This window comes from Fistularia commersonii, chromosome 9 (genome assembly GCF_037954325.1).
Source record: "Fistularia commersonii isolate RoL2024-O1a breed Wild chromosome 9, RoL_Fcom_v1.0, whole genome shotgun sequence".
NCBI lineage: Eukaryota > Metazoa > Chordata > Actinopteri > Syngnathiformes > Fistulariidae > Fistularia > Fistularia commersonii.
Window position 1 is genome coordinate 16,464,615 of NC_141292.1, and position 22,498 is coordinate 16,487,112.

Genomic DNA, 22,498 nt, shown 5'->3' on the forward strand with positions numbered 1-22,498 from the left:
AGCAGTAAAGTGCACTGTTACATTAAACGGTAAACATTAAACTGTGTAGGTGAAATATAAAGTGCATGTAAGTACAGACTGATATGTTTTCTTTCTGCACAGTTTAGCACAAAGATCAGAAGAAAGAACCATAATGGTATACGTTGTAATAGCAGGATGATGGTTTTCTCTGTGCAAAGGAGGAGAAAAAATGGTAATGTTGCCATATATTATCACACATATAGAGACATACATTCATTTTAATTCACACCCCATTTTACCACAAGTATTGCTGTTGTTTCCCTGCAAGTTGCACTTACTGGTTCTATATTGTCATATTATTTAGGTACTTGTTAACACAAGCCTTACCTGTTTATATATATTAACACTGTTTATTTTTTATACGTAGTTCCTCTATTTTTGATAACTTTTCTTGCAATGTCCACTGAGATTGAACTTTCCCCACTTTGGGACCATTGAAATAATATCCCATTCTATGTTTGCTAAAATTTATTGTGATTAATATTTTGGCCCGCTGAGATACTTAAAAATACTTAACTAAAACAGCCCCCCCAACCCCAAAAGATAAGCATATTTTAATTGAGAATGATCAAGAGATAATATAAATCAGTCTGCAGGCTGTGACAATATTAACAAAAATAAATCAAATTGCAGTAGAAAATCACAACACAATCACTGGACTAAAAGGTTGGCTAGGCAACGGCGTGCCTTCGCAAACTCCATGAACCAAAAAAAATGTAAAGGGACTACTTAAGAATATGTATAAATTTTTCTTCATACATAAAAACTTTTAATTAATACCATTTTTGTATAATCTCGTTGAGTTAGGTGCTGTGTGTGTGTGTTTTCTATGCTCTGTTGTCAATAAAGCAATTGAAAGGAAAAAAACCCAATCTTTCGAAACCTGTCGCAGAATGATGACGTCAGGGTAAGCGTCGCGGGAAGATGACGTTAATCCCGGCGTCGCTCTGATCCGTCTGCTAGCCTAGCAGGTGCAAGTTGCGGATTTCTTGTCAAAACGGAACCCGGGGGAGAAGGTGGTGGCTTCGGAGCGGCTCGGAGGTGAGTCCTGAACCGGCGCCGAGTGTGACACCGTTGGAAACGCCCCATTTTTGGGGGTCTTACCCCGTTTTTTGACGCTCGGAGTTCCGTGTTATGATTAGCTTGGTTAGCTCACACCCCCGCCACCGCCGGTGTGCTCCATGTAAACATCGGTTGTGGCGTCGGGGTTTTGCTGAAAGGAGTTTAAATCTACTTCTTTTCTTGTTTTGCGGGTGTTGACGCGTCATCTCGAACCTCCGTTATTATTTCTGACTCCCTTTTATCAGAAATAATCGTCAAATATCACCACTTCTGAGCCTTGCTTGCTTTTCCCTTATGAGCTGATGACACTTCATATCAAACAGGTGGGGTTTGCAATGAAATCAGTTTTCTTGAATTATGGGCAAAAAGGTCAGAAATTATATGTAGAAAATGAGCACAACATTGTTTGTTTGTTTAGAAGTTTATAAGGACAGTGTACAAATACATTAAACACAGAGGCAGAGATGTTTGTACCAGATTATAGCTCATAGCTAATTTCCATCTCTAGTCCTGTACAATACAAATATATAACTGTATAAAGTAGACAATATATATCACATATACAGATAGGCAATAAAATAACTATACAATATATAAACAGGCAATAAAATATGTATTTTGCAAGTTGAAAGTGCTATTGTTGTGATATTGTTACTTTGGTCATCTGGGGGTCAAAGTAACAAAAGTGCAAAAGGGCAAAAGTGTTGCATCAACTATTTCAATTTCGCAAGATATCCAGTAATTCATGGTCGTAGCAGTGGGATGCTAACTAGGCATTAGCCTAATGCTAATTATAAGCATTCTCAAAAAGCTAAGATAACATGCGATAAGAACAACTTTATTTTGAAGGAAATTGTTGTGCCAGAGTTTCAAGCAAAAACATAACAATAATAGATAATAGTAGGAAGGAGGGAGAATAAGAAATACAGTAAAATGTAAGTTGTAAAGGCTATCAAGTGTTTTAAGGTCTTAAGTACAAAGATTTGAAGATTCCCTTTGGCTGAAGGAAGAGGAATTAAAAAGTCTGATAGCCTCAGGTAGGAAAGACCTCCTGTGGCGTTCCGTGGAGCTCCTTGGTGGTTTCAGTCTACGCCTGAAAAAAGGGAGGTTTTGAGTCTATCTTTAACTAAGGGAGGAGCTCGGCGTCCCGGGTTGGAGATTGAAAGGTGGTTCCACAGAAGAGGAGCTCGGTCACTGAACGCTCTGCCGAGAAGTTGAAGGACTTGAAATGTGCCTAAAAAAAAAAGTAGCTACAAATACAAACAATTCAAAACAAATCCAAAATGAGAAGGAGATCCCGCGTGGACCGACAGGTGAGTTCAAAATGACCCGGCTGGTGGAGCTACGCTCTCCCAAGGAGATAGCGTGAGGAGCTCAGAGGGGAGAGATGCTCCTCAAGACGTCCTCCCTGGGAGGAGGAAGACCCAAGATGCATTTCTCTCGGTGGGTTCGGGAGCAGAAAAGAGCTGCTGCCCCCGAGATCCCACCTCGGATTTGAGGCCGAAGAAAGATGGGTTGATGCAAGCTTTTTCTAGGCTACTTCCTTGAACCTTTTCAGAAACTCAACCATTCCTTAGTGCAACTGGACCGTAGAAGAACCAGACACCGTGGACCTCTGCAGGCTCTTCTTACGGTTCCACAGGATCTCACGTGACATGTGGAGCTCCCATCGTGGACCAACGAGAAGGTCCAAGCACTCCTGGTTTGCTACGCCACAGAAAGCTAAAAGGTTCCCCAGGAGGAGGCTCGTTCCGTCTTTTCGTCGCGTACGTCTGTGTGTCAGCGTGAAGCAGGTGTGTGACGGATGTCGTAAATTGTTAGCCATTAGCATCCAGCTGACGGAGGTGTGTGTCCCCCACCCTCGCCTGTACTTAGGCCTAATGAGGGGGTCGCGCGTTCGTGTACGTGGCGGAAAAACCTACATTTGACAATTACATAATCGCCGGAGGTACACCAGGGCCTCCCGGGGGCCGGCGTCCATTCCCAAATTCAGGAGCTCCTGAAGAAGCGATCGAAACAAGTAGCCGGGAAGAAGGAAAATCGCAGAAATGAGCAGATTATTAGCCAGAAGACTTGATTAACATCAACGCCAGAAGATGGGAAGTGCTCGTAAATAGCTCCCTACACTGGAAGTAAACGGCTGCCATGATGGTGGCGACGCCAGGAAAATGACCTCAGAGCAGCTGCGGGAGTTTTGACACTTTCTCCAAGCGGGTTTTTATGTATTTTTTTTCCCCAAAACGACAGATTCCGGCTATGGTGCTCCAGCTGTCTGTGTAACTGCTAAGTTATTACAACACGGGTCTTCTGCTTCTTCTGCTTCTCCTCTGGGTCGCCACAGCCAATCATCCGCCTCCATCCTCTTCTCCCACATCAACTCACTTCCTGTCCATAAATCTCCTCCCTGGTCTTCCCCTACTCCTTCAACTTCAGCTACCTTCTACCCAGATCTTCACCATCCCTCCTCTGTCCATGTCCCAACCTTCCCAGTGGGACTTCATCTCCAGAACATCTGCGGTCCCTCTGGTGATCTCGTTGCTTCCTGTCCGACCTCCTCGCTCGCAAGGAGAACCTTCATCTCTTGTTTCCTCCGGCGTCGCCATTTCTCCACCTCGACTCTTTCACGAACCTCCACCTCTCTAGATGTTCCTCCCCCAGCTTCCTGCTCTCACTGCTCATCACAGTGTCATCTGCGAAACATCTTAATCCATAGATTCCTGTCTACCGCGTCTCACCATGGCGATTAAGAAGGGTCTCAGAGCAGATCCCTAATGTTGTCCCACCTTCCACCTCCCTGTCGTTTGTCTTTAAAATCCGCCCGGCGACAAGAATTCCCCTTCCGATCATTGGTTATTAAAATTGGAAAGGATGCTAAAAATACGTCGTCCTCTTTCCGCCGCCAGGGATGAAGACGGCGTTGCGCGAAATCCGCGCCTCCTCCGACCCTGACTCCGCCTACTTCCTGCGGGTGGAATGGAGGGGGCGGGGCTTATCCTCGGGGCTCCAGCTGATGCTCACTGATGGTCGGGATGCATGGAGAGGAGAAGGTAAACACACCCACACCTCTTGACCTTTGGACTTTTCACACATATGTCCCGACAGATTTACGCTAATTACGACAGATTATGATAAAAAAATACTTTTACACTCTTTGATGAGCCGAGGTGTGCGTTTGTCTACGTCGCAGTGAGCGAGGCGGCGTTGCGTGAGGAGGCGTCGGAGCTGGAGATGGAAGAGGAAGTGTACGAGGAGGACCTCCAGCAGGCGCTGACCGGGATGGGAGGCTCCGCCTCCTACAGCTTCGACCTGACGCCGTCGCCGACGGCGCGCTGCGACACCGTGACGCTGACGTACGAGAAGGTCCAGGGTGACATTTCGGTGAGTCTCTGCTAAAGAGGTTAGCGGGTTAGCATCAAATGAATGTAATATTAGCATAACTAGCTACAGTTATGTTATATTCACCTTGGCATTAAATCCTGGGGAAATTAACTAATAATACCTTGAAATTAGCTGCTCATTACTACCTCCAAGAATAGCTTGAAGTTAAAATTAGCAACACGTTCCCTTAAATCGATCACTATTTTCTCGGAGACTAGCATGAAAGTCCCTTTAAAAAGTAGCTATATTTGTATGAAAGCATGAATTGTGCTTCAAAATTAGCGACAAATTCCCTGAAAATAAGTAGCAATTGCCCAAAAGGATATCATGATTCTAGGTTTAAAATCACACAGAGATTATCTTGAGTTTTCCTTAAACTTTAGCTACAAATTCACTTAAGATTAGCATTGAATTGTTGTGAAACTAGCAAGATTCACTCTTATTTACCTCACAAATTCCATTAATATTAACAACATTCACCCTAAAGGTTAGCATGAAATTACCTCATAGTTAGTTTGATTTCCCTTAAAATTGCTACAAAATCCCATGACGTTAGAATAACATCATCTTAAAATTAACCATACAGTCACTATAAACTTTCCCCAAATTTGCTTAAAATTGTCTACGTTTCAGATTGCAAGTTAAAATGAAATGATCTCAAAACTAGCAACAAATTCCCCTGGGTACAATTAGTCACAATATCCCTGGAAATTTGTATGGAATTGCCTTAAAATTACATACAAAGAGCTTCAAGATTAGCTTGAAGTTGAAGATTTTCATATAAAGTGTTTGGAAAACTTGTTTCCCTGTACAATGAAATGCTTATTTTGCCATTCGCATTGAAGTCTAATAAGTGCAAAGACATGTAAACTGTGCAAAGAAATCTTATTAAGGAATTGAGGAATATCGGGATGCCTCAAGAAAATTGCCTTGAATGCTAGCTACAAATTCCCCCTAAATTTATGATTAATTTCCTGGCGATTAGTGTTAAAATCCCATTTAATTAGTCAAAATTTCCTGCAAAATTAGTACAAAATTCCCCATACATAGGTGTGAAATTGTTTTTAAAATCAGCTACAAATTCCCTTAAAGTGAGCTACAATGCTCAGAAGATAAATTAACTTGAAAATAAGCTACAAATTGGCTCGACATATATTTTAAAATCAGCTACAATTTCCGAGGAGAGCATGAAAATTACCCTTTAAATTGAGAAATGGCACAAATTACCCGGAGATTAATTTTAAAGTAATTTCATGCCAGTCTCGAGGGAATTTTCATGTAATGCGTTGATGCTAGCAGCAAAATCCCATTGGAATAGCATGAAATTATCTCAAAATTAGCCAAAAAGAGATTATCGCATGGAATTCCCTTAGCGTTAAATCCCAGGTTGAAAACTGTGTGTAAATCAGATCATGATTCTATTTTATAATTATCTATATTATTATAAATAAACAGATAACAACTAAGATTATGTCAGACGTCATGGAAATCAGCACTGAATTCCCATCGACTTTGGAACAACTGACAAATCCCACTAAAGGTGGGCTATTATGGGCTATTACATAATTATTACATAATAATAATATAAATATTTATAGTGAAACAATGACCACATTTAATGAGGGAAAACACACACAGGTTTTCAAGAAACATCGTATGAAACACCTCGAAGAGTGAACAGTGTTTCACTGCGTTAGCGCAGCGTTTTACACACACACACACACACACACACACACACACACACACGCACAGAAAGCCTCGTCGCCAAGGTTACGATGACCAAATGGAAAGCCTCGTGCGCCTGTTGCAGCTCTTAATTTTCCCTTTTTTTATTTTAGTTATTAGTTTCTTTTCAGGGTGAAAGTAGGAATTTAGAGAAGCGCACGGCTGCGTCACCGCCATGGCGAAAGACGGCGAGGTCATCCGTCGCCACGGCGATGAGTCATGATGACAGGCGGTGGTTCCCTCTAATCACTGCTAATCACAGCAGCGCTCTGCTACAGGTGTTACCTGCCGGGTTCTGCATACCAGGCCTGTGTGTGTGTGTGTGTGTGTGTGTGTGTGTGTGTGTGTGTGTGTGTGTCCGTGTTCCCCCCTGGCTGTGTGTGTGTCGGCGTTCCAGCCGAAGTGTGAGGCATTGGAGGACGTGTCTGCGATTAAGGCTTTTCCTGTGTACACACACACACACTGAAAAGTGTGTATTTTACACAGTTATTATACCTTTTTATTTAAAAAAAAATAATAAAAAAATAGATAATAGTAGGAAGGAGGGAGAATAAGAAATACAATAAAATATAAATTGCCAAGTTTAAGGCTATCAAGTGTTTACAGCTGTTATTACATTCAGCGTTACTACTAGGATGGTGGAGGCGGGGCTTAACCTGGACGGGTTAGCTGTCAATCACATGCTTGCGTATGGAGACGGCCAATCATTCGATGGTAGAGTCCTCGATGAACCTGGTGACCGTGTCTGGACTGAAGATGGAGAACGTTGGGAGAACCCAGGAAGGACAACCTGGAGACACCACACATGGAGAACGGAGGAAGGTCAATATGGAGTCTACAAGGTGGCAGGACAGGAGAACATGTTGATCAGGGCAAGTGTCGTGGAAGCAAAACGTTTGTCCAAATGTGGAGTTAGAATGTGTGCGTCTAACACCGCGCTACAACTTCCTGTCGGGCGCCGGGTCAACTTCCTGTGTAGATTTGATGGCGTAAGGAGCCGGGTGTGGAAGGCGTCGTCCTTCCTCCTTTGGGTGAAGATGACCTTTGTGTACTCCACATCAGGTTGGGGAAAAACACGCCATGGGGAAAAGAGGCATCACGTAGCAGAAGAGTAGAAGGAAGAAGTTACTCTGGACACTATGAGACACATGTGTGCGCCAGTTGCTGTTAGCGACTAGCATCTGTGGTTTGTGCTGATGAGCCTCGTAGCGAATAGCAAGTGACAGTCTTAGAAATTTGTCCCGTTGGCCACGTATTTCCTCTCGGGGGAACTAGCGGTAAACCTTGCACGACAGTTGACGAGGACAATGCCGGCGCTAACACGATGTGCAGTAGCCCTTTGGCACCAAAGCCTTTTGGGAGTTCCGAAAACCTTTTTGGGAAGTACACTGTTGCATTCAGACGGCAGAGGAGCGGGAACAGTGAACCTTCAGCTCCATTTTAGCTCCTACTCCAAGGCGGGTTCTCATCTTTTTGACGAAGCGCAACAAAAAGAAGCGGCAGAAAGGTAAAGGGAAGTCTGGGATGGAGGAGGCTCTCCAAGGAGGTTCCAGGTTCTGGTCCAGAGAAGTAAACTGAAGACTTCCAAATTGTCCACAAGTGTGAATAAGAGGGTGAATGGTCGTAAATCACTGTTGATCATGTGTTTAGCCCCTTTGGCACTGGAGTAACTTTGCAGTTCCTCGAACCTTTTCAGGAACGAGTCCAGGGGTGGGCAAACTTGTTGGCTCAGGGACCACATTGACTTCAACGCAAGATACGATACATATAACTACAAAAAAAAAAACACATTTGTGAATGGTACATATCCGACTCATCTGACATTTGCTTTGAAAATAAAACCATCTTGGTTTTGAAGGCTCTGGCATTTGCTTGAAATTCATGGACAAACCAGTTTTTCCCTTGTAGCTTCACGTCCAGCTCATTCATGTGAGTCAGTATGTTCACATTAAAGGGTATTTTTAACCTTTTTTGAGACGCGGCACATTTTTTTTACATTTATAAAATCCTGGGGCACACCACCAACCAAAATGACACTCTAACACAATACATATCATACAGTTAATAATATAGTTTTTAATGTATTTACACTCACTTAGTGTGAAACCTGGGTCTGTTTGGATGAGCACACAATGGATATCCTGGCAGTCATGGTCGAAAGACACACAAGAAGCTCTTGCTCGAGCCTTACAAGCTGACAGTATTCTTGTTTCTGCCACAGTTTGGGACTTTTTTGATTTAGCTACGAGTTCAGCAACAAGGTAGCTAGCTTTGAGGGCTCTCTCGTTTACCTTCGTGGTTTTTTTCTCCAAAAAATTACCCGCTTCTCATTAATTGTACGTAAGCGCACAAAATAGTCCATCGGCTTGTTTTGAACGGAATGGTATTTCGTTTGGAGTTGGCGTTCAAGCTTGCTTTGCACTGCGGCGTTACTGCATAGCTTCTCACTAACCCTAACCCTACTGCTCCAGCGTTCAAATCTATGTTGTGCACAAAATAAAATCTGAGCTGAACTGTACATAAGATAAATGTACTTAATTTATCTACAGTTCAGCATTGTTGTGCACAGAGAACGCTGGAGCAGTGCGCGTTTGCACAATTGTGCGCAACGTTCTCCGTGTTAGCTAATGGCTAACAGGTGTATTCACACTGTGAAGCAGCACAGGGAGAAAATAAAACAATTCAGCATTTAATAGTCCATGGTTTAACTCCCGTCAGGTGGAACATGAACGTTGGGGCCACCTTCCACCTACATGTTGTCCGGGTTGTCTTCCTCTTCTTCCATGGTTGGTTTTTGAGTGTAACGCCGAAGGTATACGTCCTATCGGTCCCTTACTGCCCGTGGGAATGCATACCTAAGACGTTCTCCTGGAGGAAGAGTTTTCAGTCTGAATTTTTTGTCCGAAGCAGCTACTGCGACAACAAAATGCAACTGAAGTTTGCCTGAAGTTTCACAAAAAAGTTAAATGCTTATGGATGAGTCCTTCTGTTTGCCAAACGGAGCTGCGCCACACGGTATGCTCAAACGTGACCAGCAAAAGGAGCAGAGAAAAAGACAAGGTGTCGGTATGACCTCTGCCTTCTTCTTAGAATGCACATCATCACCAGCTTCTCCATCAGCATTTGTTGAACTCATAGCCTGTGAGTGAATTCTGAACTCTACACCAGAGCGGGAAGTATGTGGACAGTGACGTCTAGTGACGGTTGAAATGGTATGTACCGTAAGAGTACACATCAGTAAACACTCAGCGACCTGATACTAACTGTCAACCTGCGGTGTCTTGTCTATGACGTCCTCGTGTATACATAGTTGCCCTGGGTGCTAGGAGGCCCGTCGGTTTATGCTAGCCGCGACCCTGTGGCGCGATGCTGGCGGTACTCGCTGAAGTCACTGAACTCCAGGTGCTTTCAAGTGTCTGTGAACACCTCATGAGACCCAGATGTGCCATTTTGGCTCAGCTCCCGATGTTTTGCTTTCCACCACTCGTCCAGTTCAGGTTGGGCTCCGTCATGCTGGGCATCGTCGACGACCCGGCGACGGCGGTGCGAGGCATGCTGCTCCACATTCTGGAGAAAGGGAGCGACCTGGAGAAGCACAACCGGAATCTGGAGGAGGAGAATCGGCGTCTGAAGCTGGAGCACGAACGCATCAGGGGCGAGTAAGTACCGCTGTTTGGAGATGCCTGCGCAGCAGGATGTCCGGCAACCTCATACAAGAACACCAGCATAATTAGAACGGCGAGGTGAGAACGTCGTGTTTCCTGCGGACGTTTTAGCTGTGACAGCATAACTTCGACTGCTGTTTGAACCCTGGGGGATGTCCCGCTGCGTCACGACAAATGAACTTCCCTGAAAGCTGCACTTTCTTATTGCCCAACATGTACAACTGCGTGCGTTCATGTATGTGTGTGTGTGTGTGATTCAGCCTCTGTGATTCACAACCCACGAGATTCTGCTGTCACAATAAGATGCATTTACCGTATTTTCCGCACTATAAGGCGGACCTAAAAACCTATAATCTTCTCAAAAACCAACAGTGCGCCTTATAATCCAGTGCGCCTTATATATGGATAATATTGAGCCGCAAGAGATCTTGCAACTACGAGAAGCAGCCGCCAACTCCATTTTCTCTTGTAGAAGAAGTAGCGCGCGGCGCATGCTGGGATATATGACTGCGCGAAGTGCGCATTTTTATTTCCATTTCCATTTAAGTGTGTGTGTGTGTGCGCGGTAAAGGGGGAATTCCAGTCTCACCACTTGTGTGTGTAAAAAGATCCCAAAACGCCACCTTTCAAGAGACAAGCTTACGAAGCAGATTTTAAACTCAAGGCGATCAATCACGGAGTAGAACACGGGAATAGAGCAACGGCGAGAGAATTCAACAGTAATGAATCAATGGTGCGGAAGTGGAGGAAGCGACAAGATGACCTGCACCAAGTAAAGAAGACTAAACAGAGTTTCCGAGGGAACAAAGCAAGATGGCTACAGTTGGAGGACCAACTTGATTAGTGGGTTGTTGAACAGAGAGCAGCAGGTAGAAGCATCTCTACGGTCACTATTCAAATGAAGGCAACAGCGCTAGCTAGCGACATGAACATCAATGAATTTAGAGGCGGTCCTTCTCGGTGCTTTCGTTTTATGAAAGGCTTTGAACTGTGACAAATGGAGTTGGAAATACATTCCTTTTAATGAAGGCGGCACAAATACCGGTAAGAGCTACCGGTACGTACGTTACCGAATTGTGAATGGACTAACTTGTTTTGGGAGTTGTCGGAACGTAGGTTTGTTTGACTAACTCATCTGACTGTTTTGTTGACATTCCCTTTAGCGCAGCTCCATTTAGTGGATGCATAACGCAACCCCAGCCACTACTGTAGCTTCTGTTTATATGCGCCTTATAATGGGGTGCGCCTTATATATGAAATTTTTTTTAGAATAGGCCATTCATTGAGGTTGCGCCTTATAATCCAGTGCGCCTTATAGTGCGAAAAATACGGTACCTTCACGCTGGAAGTGAGGTGTAATATCATAGTTATGACTTAGCAAGTAATACCAATTGGCTAATGGCTGTTTCAGACTGAAGCGCTACGTCGGTAGTAAGGAGGCCCTGGAGACGGAGCTGTACTCCCGCTTCGTGCTGGTGCTGAACGAGAAGAAAGCCAAGATCCGCAGCCTGCAGGATGCCATGCGCGGGCCGCAGGAAGTGCGGTGAGCCCCTCGTCGTTGATGCCGTCGTTATATATGAAGTATAACCCACAATGTGTACTAAGCATGTAATAACAGGTGTATTACCGCGTTGCAGGAGTTCAGAGGGCCGAAAGGAGCCGGAAGGCGGGGAGGACGAGTACGGAGGAAGCACCGACGAAGAGCCGGAGGGGACGCCAGCCACCGCTGCTTCGCCGTGCCGAGGTATGGAGCTGGGAAAAATTGCCGAAATGTTCGAATGGAATAAAAACGATTGTTATTACACGGTAATTACACAAGTAGAAATTTAGTGTGACGGCCCCGTCACGGGACGTCTCGACGAACCGTTGCCACAGCAGCCGAGCGTGCGTGTCTGGCAGCACGGGCAGCCATGACATCACCAAGGGGGTTATGTAACAAGGAGTAGAGTAGCACCTCACACACACACACACACACACACCCCTCCTCATCACCTTCATCGCGCAGCAGCGGCCCTGGACTTGATTAACGTGCCGTCACCCGGCGGCCTCGCAGTCCAGCCCCCTCCCTGTTTTCCACTTTCTCACACCTTTGCGGGTCGTCCACACACACACACACACACATATGCATGAGTGTGTGTGTGTGTTTGGTGAGTCCGGGGGTTTTTCAGGTGACCCCGTCTTCTCCGTCGGATGACGGGGAGGAAAAAAAAAAGGGAGAGTGAAACATGTGTGTTGTTACCGTTGCCACGACAATGAGTCAGCCGGTCGCCGTTGGCGACCAGATACAGGCAGCGTTTGTTCTCGCTGAGAGCGCTGGAAACAAAACAACAAATAATTATTCTTTTTTTTAGCTTTTTTAAACATTACTGGAATTAAAAGTAGAAAATATGATTAATGACTGGCTCATGGAAGTTTTTATTTTATAATTATTTTTCCACACAAAAATAAGATTCCATTTAAGGGGCTCATTAAAATAATTGTTAACACATTTTGTAATGTCATATTATAACAGAATATTAAAATAAAACCACCGAAATTCCGTGACGGTCAGCAGGAAATGTGAAAAAAACAGCGAATAAAAATGATAAAATAGATTAATTTTTCAAGAATAATTTTTTTTTATTTCCAATTCAAGAATGAACGCATCACAAAAGCAGCCATGACTATGAAAGCCGCGGAGGGTAAACAAACATGGCCGACAAGTGGCCTCCATATTTGTAGTTCAATCTAACTCTTACTGTTTTTTGTTCACTTTTATAAAGTTAATTTAAAAAACAAATAAATTATGGACAGAAATTCCCAGAAATTGGTTAGAATTTAACTGAAAAAAAAAAACAAAAAAAACTGAAATATTAAAATTTAATTTGTGGGCACCTTTATAAACAGGAAGTGACGTTACAATAAATGAATAAAAATCGAATAAAAAGGAGGTTGGGACGGGTATGGATGCATTTATCTTGAGGTTCTGTGGGCGGCCTGTGGAGCTGCTGAAGGATCGAGGTTCTCCAGGGCGCAGAAGGAGGTGACCAGGCTATGGACAGAGTCTGTTGATATTTAACATAAAGATCGGTGGACTTGGAGATGTTAATATGGAACTGGAGATACACCACAGGTCTAGGGTGACTCCCTGAACCGAGGGTCGCGCCGACAAGTTGGCGAGTTCGGGAACCTCCTCAGGGGAACTGTGACCCGACCTTGATGAAGATGGCGAAGGAGAGGACTTTGGTTTGGAGGGGTTCTATAGAGCAGGGTGTCATCAGCGTAAGAATGAACGTTGACGTTGTGTTTCTCCCCTCAGGTGCCTCCTCTCCCAGCCCATTGGACGACGTTGGCCTGAGTGACCTGACAGACGTGGCGCCCTGCCGCAAGCGCCGCCTCCGTCACCTCGGCGACTCGGACGTGGCGTCGAAGCGCAACCCCCCGCAGAAAACACGCAGGTAACCGCGGGGAAGTATTCGTTATCAGTTTAACGTGTCGTGCACTTGAATGGGCGCGTAGATACTCCCACTGCGAGCGAACGCCACGTCGGCGTAAACACACTTTTTACTGGCGGCTAATAAAACATCTCTAATTGAGTTAGCCGGCGGCTCCTCTCCTCCCCGACTCCAGCTTTGTTTATACGCAAAGGGGTTCAAACAAGAGAAGGGAACGTGGTACCGAGCTCAACGGGAAAATCAAACAGCGTTGAATCCCCCACAATGACACCCCACCGGGAATCTCCTTTACCCTCCATTCAAGGAGATTCCCGGGAAGTACGTACGCCGCAGATGCGGAGGCTGGCGGTATGCTCGCTGCAGGCCGTAAACCCCCCGTTGACCCGCAGTCTCCTGGGTAAACCTGCGGAGGGATGTGTGATTTTCACGGGGGTGGGGGTTGGGGATGTAGACTAAACCCAAAACGTCCACAAAGACCCAGGGAGGTATTGTCATCCAAATCCTTCCCGGAGCCCGAATGTAAGTCTAAGCAGGAAGACCCTGCAAAAAGACGGCAGACAGAGCGGCTCATCTTCAAAAGAAGATACAAGTCATGATCCACCAATGGTTTGTAGTTTGCATGTAATGAAAACCGCTTTCAGACGGAAGTGTGTCCAGGTAAGTTTCAGGCACTACAGTGATCCCTCGCTATAACGCGGTTTACTTTTCACGGTTTCGCTACTTCCTGGATTTGCATGGTGCATTGTGTTCTGCATTCTGATTGGCTAAAATGTCACTCCGCTTCTTCTCTACCTGTGCGTCAATAACGTCGCAGTTTAATATGTACACGTACGTAAAACAGCTTGACGAATTTACATGACGTACGTGCAAATTCTCTCGCAATTTCGAGTTTCTCTAAAACCCATAATGTTGACAAAACGCTCTGGAGCGACAAAAGGGCCCAAAAGGCAGCGGAAGATGCTATCTATGGCAGATAAAGTTAAACTTCTGGACATGCTAAGGGAAGCTAAAAGCTATGCGGCTGCAGGTCGGCATTACGGAATGAATGAATCTTCCGTCCGTTCCATTAAGAAGGAAGAAAAAAACATAAGGACGACAGCAGCGATAAGTTTTAATAAGGATGCAAAAAGGGTTGCAACTGTCCGCAACAAGAACATGGTGAGGATGGAGTCTGCATTAGCTCTGTGGATTAATGACTACAGGAAAAAATTACGTTTGATACAAACGTTATCTGCACAAAAGCGAGAATACTGTATCAAAACTTTGCTGACAGGGAAGAGGTGGATGATACTCGTATGATAATTGTAAAAAAAAAAAATAAAGGTTTCTACTTCACGGATTTTGCCGTTCTTTTTGGAACGTCGCCCCCGCCAAAAACAAGGGTATACTGTACCTTCCTCCTCCAAGAGATCATTTTAGTTTCACATTCCCTGAAGGAACCTGTGTCCCAATATTTAAAAGCAAACACCGAAGAAGAGGAAGATGCCAGGACAGCAAGAAGAGCAAGGCTGCCAAAAGTGTTCATGTTCTGCATGGCGGGGATAATAACCATGGACTATCAGATGGGTTGAATTGTTTTTAGCTTCTCTCTGTTAGCCGGCGCTAACGCCAGACTTATTTTGGCCAAAATGTTGACATTTCTCTGTGAGCTCTGGAAACCCCTCTTTGCTGCTCTATTTCTCGCCGCTTTTGTCGAATTTAATTGAAAGAAAAAAGCCGCCCAGTGACCGTAATCGTTTTTAAAGATGGCGCTCCTCTGTCCATATGGGAACATCTGGTATCTGCTAATGGACGTGGCTTAAGAGTTCCACTAGTCACCAAGTACCTACGTCATGTCAGTTCCTACGGATCCATAAAGAGACCCTGCTTCTGAGTCAGCGTTCAGATGGTTCTAGAACAGGCCTGAGAACATGGGGAGAACTCGACCGATCATAACCTGGAACCTCCTTGCTTGTCAGTTATTCCCATCTCACATCCTACAAGAAGTAGGAACTAGGAGGTCCGGGGCAAAAACGACCTCGTTCCTGAAAAGGTTTTTTGGAACCGCACAAAGTTCCTTCAGTGACAAAGGGACTCATCTCGGCGTGGTGAGGTGGAACCCCAAAACTTGTTTCTTCACAGTCCTTCTGGTTCCTTTTGTCGCACCTTGTCAAAGACATGAGTGCGAAAGCTCGCTGATCCGAAGGGCGATGGACAGTTCCGTCTTGAAGAAGACACCACCTTCTTCTTCTTTTCCTTTGGCCTTTTCCCTTCAGAGGTCACCACAGTGAATCAACCTTCTCCATCTAACCCTATTTTCTGGATCCTCCTCTCTCACACCAACTAGCTTCATATCTTCTCTCGGTACATCAGTAAATCTCCTGCCTGGCAGCTCCAATTCCAGAGTCCATCGATCAATGTGTTCACTATCCCTCCTCTGTAGATGACCCAACCATCTCCGTCTGGCTTCTCTGACCTTCTCTCCAAAACATCAAACATGTGCCCAGAAGACACCACCTCAAAGGGTTAAAATAGAAAGGTAGAGGAGAAGTTTCCAGAAAGCCCAGCTGAAACCCTCCAGGGCAGGTCGGGCTTTACGGGTGTCCTCCCGGTCCGGCCGCCCAGCCTGGCCCCCGCTTTATCTCCTTACCCGTCCAGAAGACGCTGTGGAGGCTCCAGGCGGGGGCCAGCTGGGGCGGAGGATGTCGCCTCGGGAGAGGGACCTCTTCCACCCGGGGTTTTTATGAAGGTTTTACGAACACGCCGCTCCACTAATGAGAGAGTGCCAAACAGCAGACGGAGGCGTCAGTATTCCTAAGATCTCCGTGGCCGATTTCGAGGTGTATAATCACGAGTAAGAGGAGTTAGCGTCGTTGGAAAATATGTATGTTCCAGCTGTCAAATAATCTGCTGAACACCTAGGCGAGGGTTCGGAGTGAGAGTGGGCTCCTAGGTCCGGGAACACTCCTGAGATACCGCGACAGTCCGAGGTGTAACTTGCAACTGGAGCCGAATTCCTTGTACGTGTGAACATACTTGGTCAATAAAGCTGTTACCGAGAAGATAAGATCCTGCGAAGGCCTCATAGTGGACTAGGGGACCCGGAGAAGCTCTCCGATGGAGGAACATGAGGAGGAAGGGGAAATATTGCAGGAAACCAGGGCCACGGGTAGGACATACCATCGTGGCTATGGAACGGACCATCGCAGATGTCAATGCAAATGCTGGTAAAGGCCAAAACCATTGGTCCACTCCATGTTTACCTCCAGTCACTGCGGATGAAGATAACGCTTCCTTGCTGAAATGCCTCATATGGAGAGCTGCGACGCCTCCGATTTGATTGGCTCTCCTCTAGAACCTTCTGAAACATCTCACAGAGAGTATATTTTTCTATATGAGTAGCTCGCAGCTGTACCTCGATGTCAGCGGTGGGAATCTCTTACCTTCGGACCTTTGACGCTCTTGAAGAACGAATCCCCTGCATACTCATTTTATGATACGTTTATGTTTTGAACTTTGTGGCAGCTACATTTTACCCGTTCTGAAGCACAAACTCGAGTTTTTGCCACAAACCTCGGTATGTTTTCACAACAAGCTACGTCGGCTTCTCAAAGGTAGTTCCATCAAAGGTGTCGAGATATAATATCTCCTCCTCCATCTTCTTTGGGGTTGCACAGCCAATCACCTGCCTCCATCTGCCCTGTTTTCCTCCACCCCTACATCTCCGTGGTCTTCCTGTATGCTTAGAACCTCAGCATCTTCTACCCAGATCTTCACTCTCCTTCCTCCGCACAAGTCCAAACCGTTGCCGTGTGACTTTGTCTCCGGTATATTTCACATGTGCTGTCCCTCTGATGGACTTGTTGCTGATCCTCTCCATCCTCTTCACTCCCAGAGAGAACCTCCACATCTTCATCCCTGTTGCCTCCTGTCTTCTGCTCAGTGTCCCTAAACCAGACAACATCATATCATACTATTGTGCACTCCTTACCTCACTTGTTACTAAGACACTTGTAGTTTTATCACTTGTTTACTAAGACACTTTATAGTTTCACTGAGACACTTTATAGTTTGTAGTTTATTTTTATTTCTAATTCTGCCTTTTTCTTTTTATTATTCATTACTGTTTTATTTTCTGTAACTCTGGCACAACAATTTCCTTTGGGATTAATAAAGTTGGTCTTATCTTATCTTATCTTGTGGTGGTTCTCACCTCCGCCTTCTACACCTTCACTTTCATACTGTTTTATCACCATCTCTTCTCTAACCTTGCTGATTTCTAGAGTCTGGTATATTTAGCAAGAATTAAATAAAGGCGTGAGCAGGAAAACTACCCGTATATTTCTATTAGTTGGTGGGTTAACTTAGCTTTAGGTTAGCGCTGTGGCGGTGCAGCTGAGGACAGGTGAACCCGCGATGACCCCGAGTAGCAAAGCTACCCTCTTGGACGCGTTTGAATGCTATTATGGTCTGGTGTGGACACTGGGGAGGCCAGGGGACAGACTTTCTAAGGGAGGTCTGGGAGACCAGAACCTGGTGGGCCAAAGTCAGTCGGGTCTCAAAGAGGCGTCAAGAATCACGTCCAAGGCCTAACAATACCGGGCTCGTTCTTCCCCTGCCAGCTCCCTCATCTTCTCCAAGGACTTGTTTGTGAAGCAATCCGCCGAACCCCTCCGGCGCCGAGGCTCTGCTGGGCGCTCTCCAACCACCGTGGCCTGCGCCGCATGCAGGCAACCGCAGGGGGTGCCATCCATCCTCGGCCGCTGTCAGGAGTCGGCGATGGTGCCCGTTAGCGGGGGCTGATTACCGAGCGCCGGCGAGCATCTGTGGCCGGTGGGACGCTGGGAGGGCCTCCCTCGGAGCTGGCAAACGCCGGCAGCTGAAGAGAAGCCTTTGTCTGAATGTGAAGGAGGAGGAGGGAAGTGGAAGAAGCGGAGGAGGGGTGGTTGGGGGTGCAGGCTTCTGGCAATCCCACACCGGCCTGTTGTTTGTTTTCATTAATTCCGTCACTCGGCACATTGAAAAGAGAGAGGCGCCCAGGAGGCTTCCGCACATCAGCATCCCAGGTGTCCCTTAAGTGGAGATTCAAAAGGGCGGCGCGGCGCCAGAGGTGGCGCCATGGTGATGTCATGGGATGAGGTCACCTTGAGTTAGCGCAGGTTTTTCTGGGAAGAACGTTTGACACAATTGGAACAGTTGGATCAGGTGTGTCGGTTGACGGCGGAAGATGACGAGGTCGAGGGTCTTCCTCGAGATGTTATCCACTACCCTAAGAGTACATGCCCTTAACTCCCAAATTGTATTCAAAAAAGCTTTTGCACATTAGCAAGAGGAAGAAAGCTAGCTTTACAAAGTCGGAGAAGTTTGGAGGTCCTCCAACATCTGGATGCCCGAGTCGCCACTTCCCTGTCTGATTCTTCGCTGGTAGTTCTAGATTTAGTGTTTGTGTACTTAAAGCATGTTTGTTCCCACGGAACTCAACCGAGAGGGTTGCAGGGAAGTGTATGAGCACGCACACACACACGTGCACAAGCTCTGTAAACCATCAGCCATCGCCCCTGGCCATCACCGATAATCACTTCAAGACCGCGCACCGGAGTCCCTCTGACGCTACGTGCCGGAATCAGCGCTTTCTTAGTTTTCTTGGACGTGACGCCTTCCGACGCGCAAGCATGACTTGCAGTTCGCATCTTCATCTATGTGGCGAGGGAAGTAATCGCCCCGTGGTGGTGGGGTTACGTCATCGGGCATCAACCCTTGTATGGCTTCAACGTCATCGGGAGGCGCTGTTTCCCCTTGATGGGATGCCTCCTTCTTCTTTGCCCTTCGTTTGCTCCTACTTTTTGCCCAAAATGGTCAACAACGGCGATTGTGCCCTTGCCTACCCCCTCCCTGCGCCCGCACCGCTCACCAACAGAGTCCGAACAGAAGGCGCTTGGCTTGAACTTCAAAGTGGTGGTGCAGCAAGCTCACGTCGTGCTCCGTCGCTGTATGTGGGGGTTCCTTGTTGTCCGGGGTTACAGCCCCCCTCCAATGTCCCCCTTTTCTGCGGTGGTCCAACCCCCGTCTCTTATTTCCTCCTAACCTGGTCCAGCAGGGGGGCAGTATTTATCATCCATTTGGTACTGATTTCAAAGAAGCCCAGAGCCTCACCCCCCTTCCATGGCAACAGGGTTCCACGTGGTCAGACTGAGCTCCTGCCTGGGTTCCTCTGTAGGTTCTCCAATCGTCAGTCCAAAAACAGTCACCTTAATTGTCCCCAACACTCAGATAGTCGGCGGTTCGATTCCCGCCTCCTCCTGTTGGGGTGGTTCGCGCCTTGTTTGTTCGTTTGTTTAGAAGTTTATCAGGACGGTGTACAAATACATGAAGCACAGAGGCAGAGATGTTTGTACCAGATTGTAGCTCATAGCCAATTTCCATCTGTAGTCCTGGACAATACAAATATAAAACTGTATAAAATAGACAATATATATAAAATATACAGATAGGCAATGAAATAACTCTACAATATATAAACAGGCAATAAAATATGTATTTTGCAAGTTGAAAGTGCTCTTGTTGTGATATTGTTACTTTGGGGGCCATCAGATGTGACCCAGAAGGGTAAATCAAGTCATGTTCTGAAGATTGTCTGGAAGCCCGTTCCATTCTTTTATGGCTCTACAGGAAAGGGCAGATTGTGTGACTTGGTTGAATGCTATCTAGTGTCCAGCGCTGAAGAAGTGGAGACCATTTGCCGTTTTGTTCTTGAGCTGTTGTTTCTGGACGGTGCTCACCACTTCACTCGCGGTTCCTCGCCAAACCGAGACATCCTGCCTGGCGGAACGATTCCTTCGGCAGCGTCAAAATGTGGAAGGACTTTTCAGGACCAAGGAACTCTCCAAGGTCTAACTTGGACCCCATCGTGGTCCTTTCACTGCTCGTGGGAATGAAAAAGTCCAAGGTTCCTCTGAAGGAGGCTACTTCCTGGAACCAAATTTGAGCTGGACAGGTCTTCGAACTGTTTGAAAGCGGCTGAAGAAGAACATCCGTCTCGTCACAAACTCCAATCTAAAGCGGAGGAACATCAGAACCCCGAAGTTACCGGCCATTAACGAGGTCACGTTCCACAAGGAACCTAAAAGGAACCTTTGTAATGATCTGAAGTTCAGTGGAACCCAAGAAGGGAACCTGGAAACGCCCCGTCCTGCTTCCCACTGGGCATCTTTGATCCGCCGACCCCTCCTCATCCTCACTGTCTGACGCCGTTAAAAACATCACAGCGCCGCCTTCGCCGGGATATACGAGCTCCTGATCTTGACGCAGACGCACACACACACACACACACACACACACACACACACACACACACACACACATGGTTCTGGTCTCACTCCTTATGAGCCACATGATCCACTTCCTGTCTCAACAGGAAAACTCTCCTGTAAACCAGCCTCATTAGCCCACTGACCTGCTCTGTGTGTGTGTGTGTGTGTGTGTGTGTGTGTGTGTGTGTGTGTGTGTGTGTGTTGCACAGTAACCCCTGCCCTGCAGCAGCCGCTAAGCAGCAGCCGCCGATGCCAACGCCAGCGCGCAATGTGGACGAGGCGGCACATTCTGCAGATGAGGATCTGTTTGAAGGCATGTGATGTGGAACATCCAGTGGGGAACCTTCTCCGCAAGGCCAAAGATCTTTGGTTCTCAAGCCAGCGGTGGTGTAGAACCTCCAGGAACCTCATGGAACATTGGGAGGATCAAGAGCAAGACGCTGATATCTGCTTCGAAGCTGCCAGCACAACCAGGTGGAACCACGGATCATCAGAACTAGAACCAACAAATCATACAGAACCTCATGAGAGAACCTCAAGAAGTGTCGCCCCAAAAACAGAACCCTAAAGTCACCCAAAAGAACCCTGGAAAGCCCCCAAATAATCATAAAGTTCAAATTCAGGAACCGCTGAACAGAAGAAGCTTGTTTTATAGAACCACATTATAGACCCATAAAATGCATCTAGAGCCACAAAAGTTTTTCTGGAACCCTCCCTACAGACACTGCAATGTCACCTAAAGCATACAAGGTAGAATCCCAAATTTATCTTTAGCCCGAGCAAAGCCTACAGAGCCGTAACCTTGAGAACCGACAAAACATCCCAGAAGTTCAAACCCCAGAACATGTGAACTGCTATTTTGAAAGGAACCTTATTATGGAACATCTAGAACCCCAAAGGGGTTTTCTAGAACCCTCCCAACAGACCCTTGATTGCCTTCTTAAGCATACATGATAGAACCCAGTTCAAACCCTCACCTAGAGAACCCGCTAAACATCCCAGAAGCTCAAATATCAGGAACCTTAGAACATGAGAACTATGTTTAATAGAATCCCATTTTAGAACAATATTTTTTTTATCTGGACCCCATGAACCCTTCATTTTATTGAGTGGAACCGTGGAAGGAAAGCACCTGAAAAGAACATTCCAGGTCTTCAGGAGAACGTAAAAAGGAACGTTGAGGTGGTTCCTGCATAACGTTCCACCTACGCAACGTTCTCCGGAGCTCCGTCTGAAAACCGCGAAACTATTTTTATTTTTTTGTACTAAATAAAGAAGTGTGATGATGTCACCGCGTTCCGCTAGGTGTGTTTTTAGAAGTCTTCATCAACAGGAGACATTTTCTGTCGCCCCCGACGACCGTTCGGTGATAGTTACCATGGCAACAACTGATACAGTCAAGAGAAACTCATCACTGTCATTTAGATCAGTATGGTTAAGTATTTATATGTACATAAATATATATCTATACATCTGTTTATATGTATGTACATGTATATACACACTCATAAGTGTTTATATGTATATATACATATATATGTATGTGTTCTGATATATTTATGTATATATGTATATAATATATATTTATATCACCTTTTTAAAATATATGCCCAAGTATAATATAAAAATATTTTTTGACCACATAAACCCCAAATTATTTGTATATATTAGCATATATAAATATTTATGGTTTTTTTTAATGTTATATGTATATCATTTCAAAATAAACATGTTTTGCTTATTTGATTATGCTCTATCCATTCATAACGGTTAATTTGTATTTTATATATAAAAACATATAGCACATATATTTAGTCTATGTATTAGATATATACTATCATTTGATTTTGCTAATTCTTACACAGTTAATTTGTTTATATGTTTACATATAAAAAAATTGTGTTATAAGATAAACTTTATTCGA

General features: G+C 45.6%; 1 protein-coding gene across 1 annotated transcript; it reads left to right on the top strand.

Annotated features, from left to right (window-relative positions):
• Window positions 1-933: 933 nt before the first annotated feature.
• LOC147231400 (DNA repair protein XRCC4-like) lies at window positions 934-21,865 on the top strand. The gene is made up of 8 exons (XM_086152777.1): window positions 934-1,062; window positions 3,987-4,130; window positions 4,271-4,461; window positions 9,679-9,845; window positions 11,263-11,394; window positions 11,489-11,595; window positions 13,150-13,288; window positions 20,784-21,865. Exons 2-8 carry the CDS (start codon window positions 3,989-3,991, stop codon window positions 20,893-20,895), a joined length of 990 nt encoding a protein of 329 aa, XP_086008903.1. The 5' UTR covers window positions 934-1,062; window positions 3,987-3,988; the 3' UTR covers window positions 20,896-21,865.
• Window positions 21,866-22,498: the final 633 nt, after the last annotated feature.